Here is a 15,971-nt window from a genome sequence, read left to right as displayed (position 1 = left end):
CTATGGAATTGTTGTTTTAAATTTTAACGCGTTATCCTTTCTTATTTATGCATTCATATGCATTTAGTTTCTTGCTCTTTTCATGTTTGATGCATCTTAATTTGTTATAATATTTTGCTATCTTGGAGGGTTAGTCATGTTGTTCAAGTTTTTTCCACTAGAGTCGCTAAGTACATTCTCATGTTTGTAAGATTTCAATTTAATTTTTCAAAGTACAGAAATTTAAAAATCTTTCACTGGGTGAAAGCGTGAGAAGGATATTTAATTTATGTTTAGCCGATGAAGAAATTATGAGATTAAATGCAATGTTCAAAAGCATGGTTGTTAACAACTTTGGACCTACAAGATTTAGAGATGAAATAGGAAGTTATGAAGCAAGGAATAAAGTATTTGAAAGATTTTGATGAGTAGAACTTCTTTTTTATTTTAATTAATTATTATTTTTGAACAAGTGCATTTCTTTATTTCTATTAATTATATTTATTGTTGTATTATGAGCAAGTCCAAGGATGAGGCTTTAGGCCTTATTCTTTTGGAGTAACCTTTGAATTTCATAATTAGTTGTTTTGTTTTGATTCTAAGCAAAAAGGTGAATTTACCATATTAGCTTTTTTGCTTATATAAATTGATAGTTTTGTTTGATTGAACTTGGAGCATTTGAAAGTGTTTTTCTTTTTTTTTTGACAATTTTCTTTACTGGGATGTGATATAATTCAAACTTAATGTATATTTCCCTTTCTCCGTTTTTACTTTTCACTATTTCAATGCTGTATATGTGCTATACATAATTTTCTATACTAAAGTTGCTGTGAAAAAAATGATTTGACTTAATTTCGATTCAATTTATTTTGCATTTTAATAATTACTCAATCTTTGCTATGAAGTGTCATAGTCTTTGGGTTTTTTCCCCCATTAATTTACATGTAAGGGTTTGTTGTGGCTTGAGCTACATTGTCTAAAGAAGTTAAAACACTTTAGTTAGAGTTATGTTTTCTTTTGTTTATATTTCTGTATGTATGTTTTATTCTTTGATAGAGTTATTAATTATTTCCCTTGATGTGCTATATCATAATTGGTTGTTGGTGATTGCATTTTCATCATGCTTAGAAGGTGAAGATAGAAATTACCCTTATCAATGATAGAAATTACACTAATACCTTGCTGTGTCTTCGTCATTATCAGAAGATGTAGATAGACTTTTTTTTATTCTTCCCAAACCTCATCTTGCTTGACAAACCTTATATTTATCTATTTGTACCATATATATTTATCTTACATTTTAAATTGATTCTATAATTCATTATAACATTTGTATATGTCTATTGATTTTTTATGTATATAATTTTTATGTTAGGTTGTTCTATACAGCTTTTTTAGAGTTGTTATAAAATATTGTTTCCGTAATTAAAGTTTAACAATTTGATGATGGTTTATTTTAACAATCAGTTAAATTATACATGCCCTATAAGAATTTTAATGTATTTTATTGTCCTCTAATAAGTAAAATGACCCCGCGCATTGCGCGGGTTAAACGCTAGTAATAATAATAATAAAGAATTGAAAAAATTTTACAAAATTTCTTCTGATTTTATTAATTGTATTATTATCATTCTAATTCCAATTTATGTTTAACAACAGTATTACTAAACTAAAATGGTTTGTTTATTAATTTTTTTTTCTGAATTGCGTTTGTTTATTAATTAAGATTTAAAAAAATCAAACTTAAAATCTACATTTACAATGACTATAGTTATTTAGTTTTGTTGAGACAATATCTAAGTACATAATGTGGGAACTCACATTTGATAACATTTGTACTGCCACATGAACCCCACCCCCCTCCAACCAAAAAAATTAAAAATTAAAAAGAAAAACAGCTTTAAAAGATGTCACGTTGATTTTGATAAACAAACATTCCATTTCATTAACCAGCCAAAGAAATAAAATATACAAGCAACATGTCTCTCTCCCAAGCTTCTTAAACATTGGAAGGGAGGAAGTCAATATTACACTTGAATGCAAGGGAAAGGGAGAAATAACTTAGCTAGAGCATGAGCTACAATATTAGTATCCGTTTGGATACGGATTAAATTTGTTGCGTCTAGCGTTTTCATGTTTTCTTCCCTTTTTTTTTTTTTTCTTCTTTGTTGCTGCACGCATCAGGGACAGATGCTACTGTTCATGCTACTGTAGCATGAACAGTAGCCGCATATGTTGACTTTTCAACCATTTTCAGCTCCTTTTCACTTTTTTTTTTCCCAAGATTTTTAGCTTTTAACCGACAAATGGCACTGTATATTATTGTTCAATACTGTTCATGTACTGTTTATGGGACCCACAAACACTTTATTCAGAAAAAAAATATATTAAAAATGGGACCCACAATACTATTCACACATTAAAAAATTATTTTGCTACAGTGTTTTCAGTTTTCAGCAATAAATCCTATCCAAACGGACCCTTACTCTCTCTTTTAAGTAATAACAATAAAAAAAAAAAAAACAATTAGCAAAATAAGTCTTGAGTTCCACAACATTTTATAGCATAGTCTTTGCAAACCATTGACAGTTTTGGCATCACCATTTAGTCAAGGTTGCCAAAATACGTAGTGTAAAGTTGTGATTTACAACAATGTTTTTGTTGGCTTTAATTTCGTATCAAATTTGATTGTATTTTGTTTAATTGTATCTCGGTATGTTTGTGGGATTTAATGTAAGGGTTGAGTGTGAGAGTTTGGTGAAGAATTATGAAGATAGTGAAGTTCGCAACTTGCTCATGAGTGGACGACCTGCGAAAGGCCACGTGAAAGGCACATGCTAGAAGCTAAAAGGACTTAGGCTACGCTGTATTTCGTAAATCACTTTGCGACTTGCCCAACTTGCTAACGACTTGCGAAAATCTTTGCTTGAAACTTTTTAAAGTGTATTTTTCTCATTTCTTTTCCAACACTATATAAGCCCACATTACCCACGAAATTGTAAAGAGACTTTTAGAGAGAAAACCCTAGCAAAACACTTAATAGTTAGATATTGTAAACCCACAATCATCTACACAATTTCTCTTAGTTTTCCTCTACTCCTACTTCTCCAGTTACAAATCCTTGAGAGGTTCTTAATCCAAATACTTACCTCACCCAATTTGAATGTTGAGAGAAGTTTTGGTGTGTGTGAGAAGTATTGGAAGAAGCCATTGATTGGCGGATGAAATTTGGAGCTAATTTTGGGATTCGAATAACTAGTGAAGACATGGCTTGATGAAGTCCGTTGGTAGGTGGAACTTGGAGGGTTCAAGTATATTGGGTATATTAGGCTTGGATGGTCTTTTTGATATACTTGTACTCCAACCTTTTTCACTAATGGATTGATTCGACTTGGAGGGCGCGGAGAGGTTTTTCACCGAGTACTTCGGTTTCCTCCTCGATAACACGTCTTGGTGTTATCTTGAGTTTGCATCTCTCTTCCTATACTCTTTAAGCTTTACTTTTATTGTTTATAGCTTTTGCGTATGCCTTAGACAGTTGTTCCAGTTTCATTGCATTACACTTACTCTTAATTTGCACTTAGTTAAGTAGGGTAAAAGAAATCTAGTCATAAGTTTTAATTTAAGGGTCTAAACAAGCAATAGTGTTTTCACACTGTTTGAGCTTTTACATAGAATTATAGGAGATAGGTGGGATTGTGGATTGCAAGACCCTACGTATTTTCTTATTTAAAGAAAAAAAAAACACATTAATAGCAATTTGTTCATTGAACAATCACATAAATTATGATTTCATCCATTTAAAAAAAAAAAAAACATTTGCATCAATATGATGTAATTTGTATATCATATATGTATTGACCCCACCTCAACTGTGTAGATATTATCCGCTTTGGTGCTCATACCTCTCATGGTTTTGTTTTCCCTCAAAGCACACAACAGTGGGGCAAAAAGATCTCTACACATTAAAGGGAGATCACTCCTTATAAGCACATCCTCATGTGCTTCCCTTAGCGATGCATGTGAGATTCCATGAATCGCAAGACCCCCTTTTGGGTCCCTACAATATATCACTACATCTATACTAATAAGAAAAAAATATTTAAGTGCTAACACAATGTGTCGTAAAATTTTAGCAAATGTTTAATTACCAACCAATTTCCACAATAACTATTAGCACATATGGAAAATGTTTTCCAACTTCTAAGTTCCAAGTTCAAAATCCAAAACAAGTTAGCAAATAGAAACTAGCTAGCTACAAATTACTAATTAGTATTATCACTAAAAATAAACCTAAACACAAAAACACTCCATAATTTCATAATACAAGCAAATAATTAGAACACTTAACCTAATACATCAGTTAGATACTCATATTTTTTCCCTCTAGTATACAGATAACAAAAATTGATATCTAATACAAGAAACTCTAGAACAACTAGTTTTTGAGAATATAACGGACTGATACATGAACTATTTCACCAATTGATACATGAAATTGAAGTTTTAGGATGATCAAATTGAAGCACTCAAATGATGAAAAATAAATAAATAAATTTTGGTGAGATCGGTAGGATCCTATACAATCTTACAATCCTACATGATAATACCAAAAATGCAATCCTAGAAATATCTTAATCGTTTTGGTTAGGTGGGATAGTAAAATCGTATGATCCTATGATCCGCATCATGATTTTAGCAACCATGTATTTAGTGCATCAAAGCAGAGTTTAGCATCTCCTTTTATCACAATATGTTGGAATTTTCCGTGAATAACAAGATTGGATACCCATACAATGGCAACTGCTTTTGCTTCAATTTTTATCTCTAATAAGCCTAACATCATCATTTTCCAGCACTGCCATTAATATTGTTCGCACTGCATGTGTCATTTGATTTTACATTAGAAAAATTTAAAATACAAATTAAATTATAGTTTAAGTAAAATTTATTTCAGTTATTTAACTTTACTTTTCATTCAATTGAATTTTTTAAATTTCAAGTTTATTCAATTCAGATCTTTGTACAATTTCATTAAAAAAAAATTACTATTATATATGCAATTAAGTAATGAAAAAAAAAATTAAGATTTTTTGGAAAACAATTCTCTCAGTAAAAAATTATTAATATTATTATTAATTTTATATTTTTTATATGAAAAAATTATTTTTAAATGGAAAATTTTTAATGAATTTAGATGAAATGCCTTAATTAAATGAATTTGAAATCTAGAAAACTCAATTAAATGAAAGTAAATTTAGAAGTCTTAAATGAATTTTAGTCAAAACAAGGTTTTTATGCAATTCATTACGTGATGGATAGAAAAACTATTCACATGTATTATAGAAGTAAGTTACATGACTTATTAAAATGTGTGCGTAGATGGTTTTTTTAATTGCCATGTGGTGGGTTGTATAAAAATTCATGCAACCTAGGTTATATAAAACTGTGGCTTCTAATTAACTCAACTTGTAAAATTTCTGATGGTTGAATATGAGATCTGGAGTTCAATCCTGATCTACACTAAAAACTGATTAGTGTCTTGATCTGATGATAAATAATTATTGTCACGAGTGAAGGTCATAGATTGAAACTCTCTAAAAAAAAAGTTGCATAAAATTATATGGTGATTAAAAAAAAAAATCATTCACATGAATTATTTAAGCAAATCAATACGATGACTGGTTAAAAGCAAATACCGGATGGAGCAAATCCCTACCACGTTGGGGAAAGGATAGTCCAACGAGGGCTGACTCAACAGGAAAATTTGATGTCCCGACCTCGAAAAGCGATGAAGGGCAAGCAGTGGCGACGGCGGTGGCTAGGGAAAAAAACTCTAGGGAAAGCCGAAACTACTAGAATGGAAGCTGCGGGTGGAAGGGGAGGGTCCTGAAAATCAGGAAAAAATCTCGGAAGTGATTGAAGCCCAAATTTCAAATATGGATAAACCTATGTCGAAACTATCGCCAGGTGAAGATTTGCATCCATATTTGATTGACGAGTCAAAGGTTGTGTCAAACACAACCAACTCAAGTTTAGGCCACACAAAGTCAAAGCCCAATAGTCCAAACGGTAAGTGGACTAGGCTGATCAGAATGGATGTTGGGTCTACAGATTCAGCCAGTTTTATTATGAAGCCCGTGTTGGGTAAAAGAGAACTAGGAGAAGCCATAAACGAAGAATGCAGAAGAGACACTAGACATACATATAATAAACGCTCCAAGGTAGATGGGGAAGTTGACAACGTTATGAAAACATCGGCAGGGGTGGTAAACCACCCTTGCCAGGAGCAATGAAACTACTGAGTTGGAACTGCCAAGGGCTTGGGAACCCTTGGACAGTTCATAGTCTTCAAAAATAGTGAAGGACCAAGCTCCCGAAATTTGTTTCCTCATGGAAACTCGGCTCGATATCAACGGTATTAAACATTGGTGTAGTGAGCTAACTTACAATTTGTTGTAAAAAAACCGGGGTTGGGTGGAGGTCTTGCCATGCTATGGAAGGAAGAAATAAGGTTGGAAGTTTTTAAATTCTCGAATAACCAAATCTCTGCTTGGGTGACGGAGAGTGATGGGTTTAGATGGTTACTCACCGATTTTTATGGTTGGCCAGAGGTAAGAGATCGTTTCAAGTCTTGGACCCTTCTCTCCCATTTATACTCATATGTGGATGGTGCTTGGATGTGCATAGGGGACTTTAATGAGATGTTGAGTTCGACGAAAAAGCTAAGTTGCCGGCTAACTCCACCCCAACAACTTGACGCATTCTGAGAAGCTCTGGAACTATGTCATCTCACGGACCTAGGATTTGTTGGCTACCCTTACACATGGAATAATAGGAGACCCGGGACGGCCAACACTAGGGAACGCTTGGATAGGGCTGTGGCCAACGAAGCATGGAAGTTGAAGTTCCCTAAAACTACTGTCACACATATTATCTCGCATGCATTGGACCATCTTCCTTTGATCCTCCAAAACCATGTAGCTCCAAGATGAAATACAAGAAGAGAGCGTGGGTTCAAATTTGAAGAAGCGTAGTTGTTGTGGGACGACTGCGCCAAAGTAGTTCAAGATGCATGGGAAAACAATGAAGTAGGTGAAACGGCATTAGAAACGGTCAGGTTGAAGATAAATGGTTGTAGCATGGATTTGAGGGCTTGGGGAGCTTCCAAAACTCATGCTGGCACGAAAGAGATAAAGGCTTTGCAAAAGTGGATTGAATGGCTGACTAGCACCCCGTCCACTGAGCAGCACTGAAGTGAATTTATTCAAGCAAGCAAGGAGCTGGATGAATCGCTAAGAAAACAGGAAGTATATTGGGCTCAAAGGTCTATGGTAAATTGGATCAAACATGGAGATAAAAACACAAGATTTTTCCACTTAAAAGCAACTCAAAGGAGGCAGAGGAACTATATTAAAGGCCTCTTGGACCCACAAGGTGGCTGGCGTAAGGAGGTAGAAGAAGTGGCAGGAGTAGCTAAGGATTATTTCAATAATATTTTTTCCACAGAGTCATGCAACCGGGTTGAGGAGTGTCTTGAAGCAATACAACAAAAGGTGTCCTCTGAAATGCAACAAACACTGTCTAGTGCATTCACTGCAGATGAAATTAAAGCAGCTTTGTTCCAAATGGGACCTAAAAACAAGGTTTTGAAACCCGGACCGTTCATTGAACCGTAAAAAGGAAAGATTCAAGGTTTTTGAGGTCGAACCGAGGTTGGACCGGGGTCGAACTGTGATGATGTCATAATTAATTTAATAATTAATTAAAGCCTAAATATAGATATTAAATTTATAAAACTAGCAAAATTGACTAATATATCTATGTATGTGAAGGAAATTTAATGATTTTCAAACATTTATTTAATAATTAAATAAGAAAGTTAATAAAATAAAATAATAACCATGAAAACATTAAAATTTATGATTAATTTTTGAAGTATAGTTGAATATCTTTGAAGGATTTTAATTATAATTATTTTTTATTCCTTGTAAGAGATTGATAATTTAATCAAGTAGAATAAAATTGTGTTACGTTGTCTTTATAAAAAATTAAATAAAAAATTGTTAAGGGGTTGGACCGCACAGTTCTTGCGGTCCAACCCCGATTTTAGGGGTTCACGGAATTAACTAAAAATACGATTTTTATGCTTAAAAAACCGGTTTTCATCTCAGTTCTCAGTTTTTACGGTCTGACCTCCCGGTCCGGTCTGATTTTGAAAACAGTGTCTACAAAGGCTCTTGGACCAGTTGGTATGAATGCTTTTTTTATCAAAAGTTTTGGCATATTGTTGGGGATAATGTTGTGTCTGCTGTTCTTGAATTTTTTTGTACGAATTTTTTGCCTTCTGGCCTTAATCATACTTATATTGTCCTCATTCCAAAAATTAAAAATCTTGTTAAGGTCTATAATTATAGGCCTATTAGCCTTTGTAACGTTATTTACAAAATTATTGCAAAGATGCTAGCCAACAGGTTGAAGCAAATCTTGCCTTAAATTATTTCTCCAACACAGAATGCCTTTGTGCCAGGAAGATTAGTTACAGATAATGTGCTGGTGACTTATGAAGTTTTACATACGATGCATGGAAGGAAGAAAGGCAAAACTAGGACACTTGCCATGAACTGGATATCAGTAAGGCTTATGATAGGGTAGAATGAGATTTTTTGAAAAAGATCATGTTTAAATTGGGATTTCCTGGCAAATGGGTGGATAGGATTATGAGTTGTGTCACATCACCTTCTTTTTCCGTCTTAATTAATGGAAAGGCTTATGGCATGATTCATCCCTCTAGAGGAATCTATCAAAGAGATCTTCTATCACCTTATTTCCCTCTTATGTGCAGAAGGATTTACATCCCTCTTACAAAAGGCAGAATTGGAAGGGAATATCCACAGTGTTTCCATTTGTAGGCGAGCTCCCCGTATCTCACACCTGTTGTTTGCAGATGATTCCCTCTTATTTTGCCAAGCCAGAGACAAGGCAACAATGGCAATAATGGAGATCTTGAAATTGTATGCAGAAGCTTCGGGCCAATGTATAAACATGGATAAGTTTTCGATGTTTTTCAGCAGTAATACTTCTCCTTAACAGAGAGATGTGATCAAGGCTTTGTTGGGGGTGAAGGAAATGGACAGATTTGAGTCATACTTGGGTTTACCAACCTTGGTGGGACGGAAGAAATACCATACTTTTTCTTTTCTAAAAGATAGGGTTTGGAAAAAGCTCCAAGGGTGGAAAGGAAAAATGTTGTCTGGCAGGAAAGGAAATCATAATCAAAGTTGTGGCTCAGTCAATCCCAACCTACACTATGGGGGTTTTTCAACTGCTGGTCAAGTTGTGTGAAGAATTTCAAGCTTTATGTTCTCGGTTTTGGTGGGGGCAAATTGGGAATGAGAGAAAGATCCATTGGCTGAGCTGGGAAAAATTAACTAGACCAAAATTGGAAGGAGGAATGGGATTCAAAGATTTACGACAATTCAATTTGCCGATGCTTGCTAAATAAGGTTGGAGATTGCTACAAGATCAAGAGTCCTTACTTTTTCGACGCCTCAAAGCACGGTATTTTCCTAGATGCAATTTTTGGAAGCCACAGACTCTCCCACTAGCTCTTATACTTGGAAGAGCATTTTGGTAGCCAAGCCAATACTTAAGAGGGGATTATGCTGGAGGGTGGGCAACGGAGCTTCTATTCGGGTTTTAAGTGATGCGTGGATTCCTAATCATCCATCTAATAGGGTACTATATCCAACTCATAATGTAGAAGAAGACTTGATGGTTGCTGAACTCATTGACCTGGATACAAGGTGGTGGGACAGAGAATTTATCATGCAAAACTTTAACCGTGAGGATAAGGAAGCTATTCTACGCGTGCCTCTAAGCAAAAGAGTAATATCAGATTCTCTGTTTTGGACTTTCACCAAGTCAGGGGAATATACAGTGAGGTCTGGATATCATGTGGGCAGAGAGTTCTATTGGAGTTGTGGGAGGCACTGTTTGGAAGACTTTATAGAAGCTGAAAGTACCAAATAAAATCAAAGTATTTGGTTGGCGAATGTGTCGTAATATCCTGCCCACTCGAGTAAATTTGGTCCGAAGGAATAGATAATAGGTGTGAGGTGTGCAAGATTGAAGCTGAAACGGAAATCCATGCCTTGTGGAATTGTGAAGTGGCGCGAGATGTATGGGCGGGCTGTTCGGCGAGATTGCAGAAATGCGTTGGAGGCCAAGCTGACGTGCTTCAGCTCATGGAGGAGTTGATGGACCGTCTGTCCACTGATGAACTCGAGCATTTTCTTGTCCAAGCTTGGATTATTTGGAACCAACGGAATGGTATAATTTATGGGAAGAAGCTGCAACCACCTGAGGTACTAACTAAATATGCGCAGGATCTATGAGAGGAGTTTAGGCGAGCCAATGTCCAACTTTCAGTCCTACCCACATTACCAAGCCTGATGAGATGGAGACCACTCCTTTTAACTCGTTTCAAGCTTAACTTCGATCTTCTAGGAAGGTGGAGCGTCAGGTATTGGAGCCATTATTCGTAACGATAGAGGGGAAGTCATGACGGCATTGTCGGCAAAGGGTCCCCCTGTGACGTGCAGTGAAGAAGCAGAGATTCTTGCTTGTCACCGGGCGGTGGAATTTGCAGTGGGGTGTGGTTTTACAAAATTGGTTCTGGAAGGGGTAACCAAGCTCTCATGAATGCTTTGAATTCGAGGACAGGGCTGCTGTCTTGGTTGGGCCACATTCTCCACGATGTGATTTGCATGCTTAATGGATTTAGATGGTCGCAAGTTCTATTTGCAAAACGAAGTGCTAATACTGTTGTCTATGCTCTAGCTAGATATGCTAAGGACCTCCTAGAGGATGTTGTATGGGCTTGAAGATTCTCCTCCCCTAGCTGTGGAGGCTTTATACTGTGATTCAATTTCTATTTAATAAATTATGAGGATGGTATCCTCTGCAAAAAAATAAAAATAAAATAAATATATAAATCATTAAAAATATCATGTGATTAATACGCGTGGATAATTTTTTTAACAGCCAAGTGGTAGGTTGAATAAAAATTCTTTCAACCTAGGTCGCTAATAACCTTTTCCATCTGCAATAAAGGCCAAATATGACAATTCCAAAAATACAGTTCACACTCTAAGTTCTAACTTCTATTTCAGGATTCTTTTATTACAGTTTATTCTCCAGAACCACATACATGTACTTCCACCCCTCAAATATTTCTGATTTAGTTGCCTGATAACTTTTCAAAATGCACAAAATCCATGGCGGATTCAAGTACTATTGGCAATATCTCTCCAGATTGTGACTTCTTCGGAAACTTCTGCAAGTGTGTCAGAAACCTCTCCGGGTGCACGACAGACCTTAAGTTCGAAGACCAGTTCAATAAGGTCTACGCCTGTGTCAAAGGCCCTGTGTTCGGAAAACTGTTCAGAAATAAATGGGTGATTGGAGCCGTTAATGTCATTATCATTATCGTCTCCGCCATTTGTTGGACTGTTAAAGGAACAGCAGGGAACGACAAGCGGTGGATTGAAAACGAAAGGAATTTGTTGAATTCTCTCGAAGATGATGTAAAAGACGTTCTGGTCTCAGGTTCTTCAATATATGACGAAGCCCTTACGCTCTGGCAAACCGAAGAACACCACCAGGAAAAACGTGCACGACTAAAAGATTCCGAGGAAAAATGGAGGGAGAAAAATAAAACTTTGGTTGGCGAGGTAGACTCTCTCTTTCGAGAGATTAATTTCTATAAGAAAATTTTTAGAAGTGATGACTTGGTTTTTCTGTGGTATAAAAATGAAATTCAAGAAGTCAGAAGCAAGTTAGAAAAGCATCAAAATGATTCTAAGGCAGAGAAAATTGACATCTATGGAACAGTCGATAAGCTACGGCCTAAGATCCCAATCCTGCAGGACAGACCTACTGATGTTGCAATTATTGATGTTCTCATTGATGGTATTCAAAAAGTAGTACAACTTATTCCTGATGTGCGAGAAGTAGACAATCGCATTGGTGAGCTCCTTGCTGAAGTTCATGAAGTAGATGAGAAGAATAATGACAACTTGGATGACATTGAAGGGGAAATTCAGTTATTCACATTGCATCTGGCACTAGTCCGTGCTTTCCTGACCGATTTGCGAACGTTTGGTTCCAAAACTGAAACTAAAACGGAAAAGTTATGGCTGGAGGAAGCCAAAAAGATAGTTGATGAAGTGCAGCAAGCCATCGAAAATTTCAAAAAGAAAGCCGCAAAAGGGAGAGCTGAAGAAGCAGTACAAGCCACTGAAAATTCAAAACAGGAACCTGCAAATGATCAGACAGTTGATGAACGGAAGAAGGCCACAAAAGAGATCGTTGAAGAAGTGCTACAAGCCACTGAAAATTCAAAACAGGAACCTGCAAATGATCAGACAGTTGATGAACGGAAGAAAGCCACAAAAGAGATAGTTGAAGAAGCGCCACAAGCCACTGAAAATTCAAAACAGGAATCTACAAATGATCAGACAGTTGATGAACAGCAGAAAGCCACATAAGGGATAGTTGATGAAGCACCACAAGCCACTGAAAATTCAAAACAGGAACCTGCAAATGATCAGACAGTTGATGAACAGCAGAAAGCCATCAAAAAATGCAACCCGGAACCCAAAAGAAGTAGGATATTTTCAAAATCTAGTAAGGCAAGGAGTGAGCTTAGAAAGGAGATGAAACGCATCAACACTCGGTTCTCTGAGTTGCTCGAGAGAAAGAAGAGCTTCAATGTTCAATTTACCAGATCCTTCGCCAGCAGAGAAAAAGATACATCAAAATCATCCGGGTCTGAAAACTCAGACTATGACCTCAATGGAGTGCTTGATGAAGAGAAGCTCATAAATGAGTATGGGATAGCGCCCAATGTGTCTGTTGAAGAACTCAAACAGTTATGCGACAGGTTTAAAAAACTCAATAATACAATTAAAAATGCAAAGGATAAAGAAGCAATAAAGAGTTCAACAGAGGAAAGGTCAAATCAAATGAATAAATTGGCTGGAAAGATGATGAAATATTCAGACATATCTCTAAAGAATCTAACTATGGAGAGTCTCATTATTGGTAAATGTATGGGATATGAGAAGAAACTTCACGAGAACTTTGAACAAATCAAGGGTGCTTTGGATATTCTTGAATTAACTACAGAAGCATATAGCATTGGAATAAGGGAAGAGATGAGGGTAGTCGGTTTGGATAAAGACATAGAGCGCGTGGTCTCAAAACTGAAATCTGGCAATGGGTTCCATGTAGTTTGGATTGTGGGGATGATGGGTATCGGCAAGACCACCCTGGCAAAGAATATTTATCTCCATGATGATATCGTGCGTCATTTTCTGGGGCGTGATTGGGTGACTCTAACTGATGAAAAGGCCAAGCAGGAAGAGAATGGAGGAGGAGACTGGAGAAACAAGGTATGTCATTTTTTAAGTTCTTTAATGAATGTTGTGATTTTTTTTTTTTTTTTTCCAAGTAGATCAAGTTTTTTGTTTATCTTTTTCAGAGTGATCTGGATATTTTCTACTAGTGTTGCGTTAGTTTTAGTACATTCTTTGTGATCTTTGATTTTGTTTATCATAAGGTACGTGATATCTGGAAGAAAGAGAAGCAGCTTCTGGTTCTCGACGACTTCACAGGCACAGAAGAGAACAAAAAAGATTGGGAAACTCTAAAAGCAGGGTTTCCAGACGGAGATTGGAATGGGAGTAGAATTTTGCTCACCACACGCGACCTGTGTGTAGCTAGGACAGTTGGTCAACCTAGCCAACTCCATTGTCTTAGATTACGAACCAAAGAAGAGAGCTGGAGATTGTTTATCCAGATGGTAGACGACTTTGAGTCTGCTTCTGACAATGTTAAAAAACTTGCTGAAGAAACTGTTGGTAGATGTGTGGGCTTGCCACTCCAAATTTTACACTATGGGTATCTTATTCTTATGTCAGGGATAGACGTGAAGGATCCAAAGTTGCTACAATGGCTGCAGCACTTCAAAATTCCTGCTCAGAAACCATGGCTTGATTACCTGAAAAATGAAGTTCCTCCTGAACTCAAAAAATCGCTTCACAGACAGGAAAAAGAAAATAAAGATTGCCCTCAACATGAAGATAAAATTTTTGGTACAATTCTAAAGACTATGGAAGATTGTCCTCCATCTGAATGTGATTGTCCTCCATCTGAATGTGATCTGATCAAAATTTTTTCATTCTTCAATCTCTTTCCTAAAGACCATGAAATTCCTGCAAGGAGATTGGTCACTTTGTTCGATGCAGAACGGTTAGTGAAATGTGATAAAAACAAGACTCATAAAGTTCTTGTACAGCATTATTTAAAAGCGTTGTCAGGCCTCACCTTAATACAAGCAGTTGAAATGAATATTGACGACGAAGTAAAGAAATGTCGCCTGCCCAGTGCTCTCAGAGAACACTTCTTCTTCGAAAGTGTTTCAGATAAGCATTTCGTCAGTGTTTCAGATAAGCATCTTGCTCATCATTGTCATGTTACCGGCATTAATTCATCAGATCTTAAGACAATGAACAAAGAACTCATCTCCTGTCTCTCATTTGACCCTAGAGAAGGATATAAACCTGGAGAAGATGTAAGGAAGTTTCTTCAAGAGGCAATTGCAAGTGGATGCTTCAGAAGTTTAAAAGTTCTTGATCTTGAACATGTGTTCAGGCCTCAATTGCCCAACACCATCGGACAATTAAATCAGCTGAAGTATCTTGGCTTAAGGTGGACTTACCTGGAGGAAATCCCATCATCCATAGGCAACCTACTGAACCTCCAAACTCTGGATGTGAAGCATACTTATGTCAGAATTCTACCCAAATCCATATGGAAGTTGCAGAAGCTTCGACACCTATACTTGAGCCAGAGTCATCGAAGTAAATTCGAGTCTCAACCAAAGGCAAGTTCCCTAAATAATCTAGAAACATTATGGGGTCTATTCTTGGATGATGTCAGTGCTATAAAGAATGGGCTGAACAAACTGAAGAACCTTACAAAATTAGGACTGACATTTGAGCTAGAGTTATCAAAGCAAGAAAAAGTGGAAAGCTGGGTGAAGGATCTGACAAATCTCGAGTCTTTGAGATTGCGATCAATTGACGAGAAGGGTGATGCTCAGAATCTTCGCGTGATGGATTTGTCAAAGCTCAAGAAACTGTCCAGCTTATATTTGTTTGGGTCCTTTGGGATGCGACATTATCTTTTTAACAAATATCCACCACATCTCTCTGACCTGACTTTGTCTGCCTCAGGCCTTGTTGATGACCCAATGCCAATTTTAGGGGAACTCTCCGAGCTTAAATCACTCTGTTTCTACTTTGGCTCTTACAAAGGAAAAGAGATGTCATTAAAGGGTTTTCCCAATCTTCTAGTCTTGAAACTTTGGAAACTTGAGTCTCTAGAAGAGCTGCAGGTGGAGGCGGGAGCAATGCCAAAACTGAAGGAGCTAGATATCAGGTGCTGCAACAAATTGACGGTCCCCACCGGGTTGAAGCACTTAAATAGTCTCCAAGAATTGAAGTTGACAAATTTGCCAAAAGATTTCACAACAATACAGGAAAAGAAGTGGGAAATTTGGGGCGACATTGCCTACCCTCCCAGGATCACAGTAGAGAATTGGTAGCTAGTTCAAGTTGGAACGTAACTCAGGCATTTACGCATTCTAGGTATGTCTTTCTTTTTCAATTTTGTTACTTCCGATTTAGCTGTCTCTGAAAAAAAATGCTGAAAATTTTCACTGTGAATTGTAACACCTTTCATTATCATCTGTCCCTTAGTGTTGATCTGGCATTGGACGAAAGCAAGAGAGAATTGTTGGAGGATGGTTATGTCAATCTTCTATTTGGATCCTCATGAGGGTACTAGTTTTTCTTTCACATGTCACTTTTGTTTCGATCCTTGAGTTCGATTAGTGGTTTGCTCATGCATATATATTGAATAAA

At 36.5% G+C, this 15,971-nt stretch overlaps 1 protein-coding gene across 1 annotated transcript; it reads left to right on the top strand.

The window, feature by feature from the left end:
- The first annotated feature begins 13,843 nt into the window (after window positions 1-13,843).
- LOC142634577 (inactive disease susceptibility protein LOV1-like) lies at window positions 13,844-15,554 on the top strand. The gene is made up of 2 exons (XM_075808877.1): window positions 13,844-15,486; window positions 15,551-15,554. Exons 1-2 carry the CDS (start codon window positions 13,844-13,846, stop codon window positions 15,552-15,554), a joined length of 1,647 nt encoding a protein of 548 aa, XP_075664992.1.
- The last annotated feature ends 417 nt before the right edge of the window (window positions 15,555-15,971 follow it).

The sequence above is a fragment of the Castanea sativa genome, chromosome 5 (assembly GCF_040712315.1).
Source record: "Castanea sativa cultivar Marrone di Chiusa Pesio chromosome 5, ASM4071231v1".
Lineage (NCBI taxonomy): Eukaryota > Viridiplantae > Streptophyta > Magnoliopsida > Fagales > Fagaceae > Castanea > Castanea sativa.
Note: the sequence above shows the minus strand (reverse complement) of the source record. Positions and strands in the feature narration are given on the sequence as shown.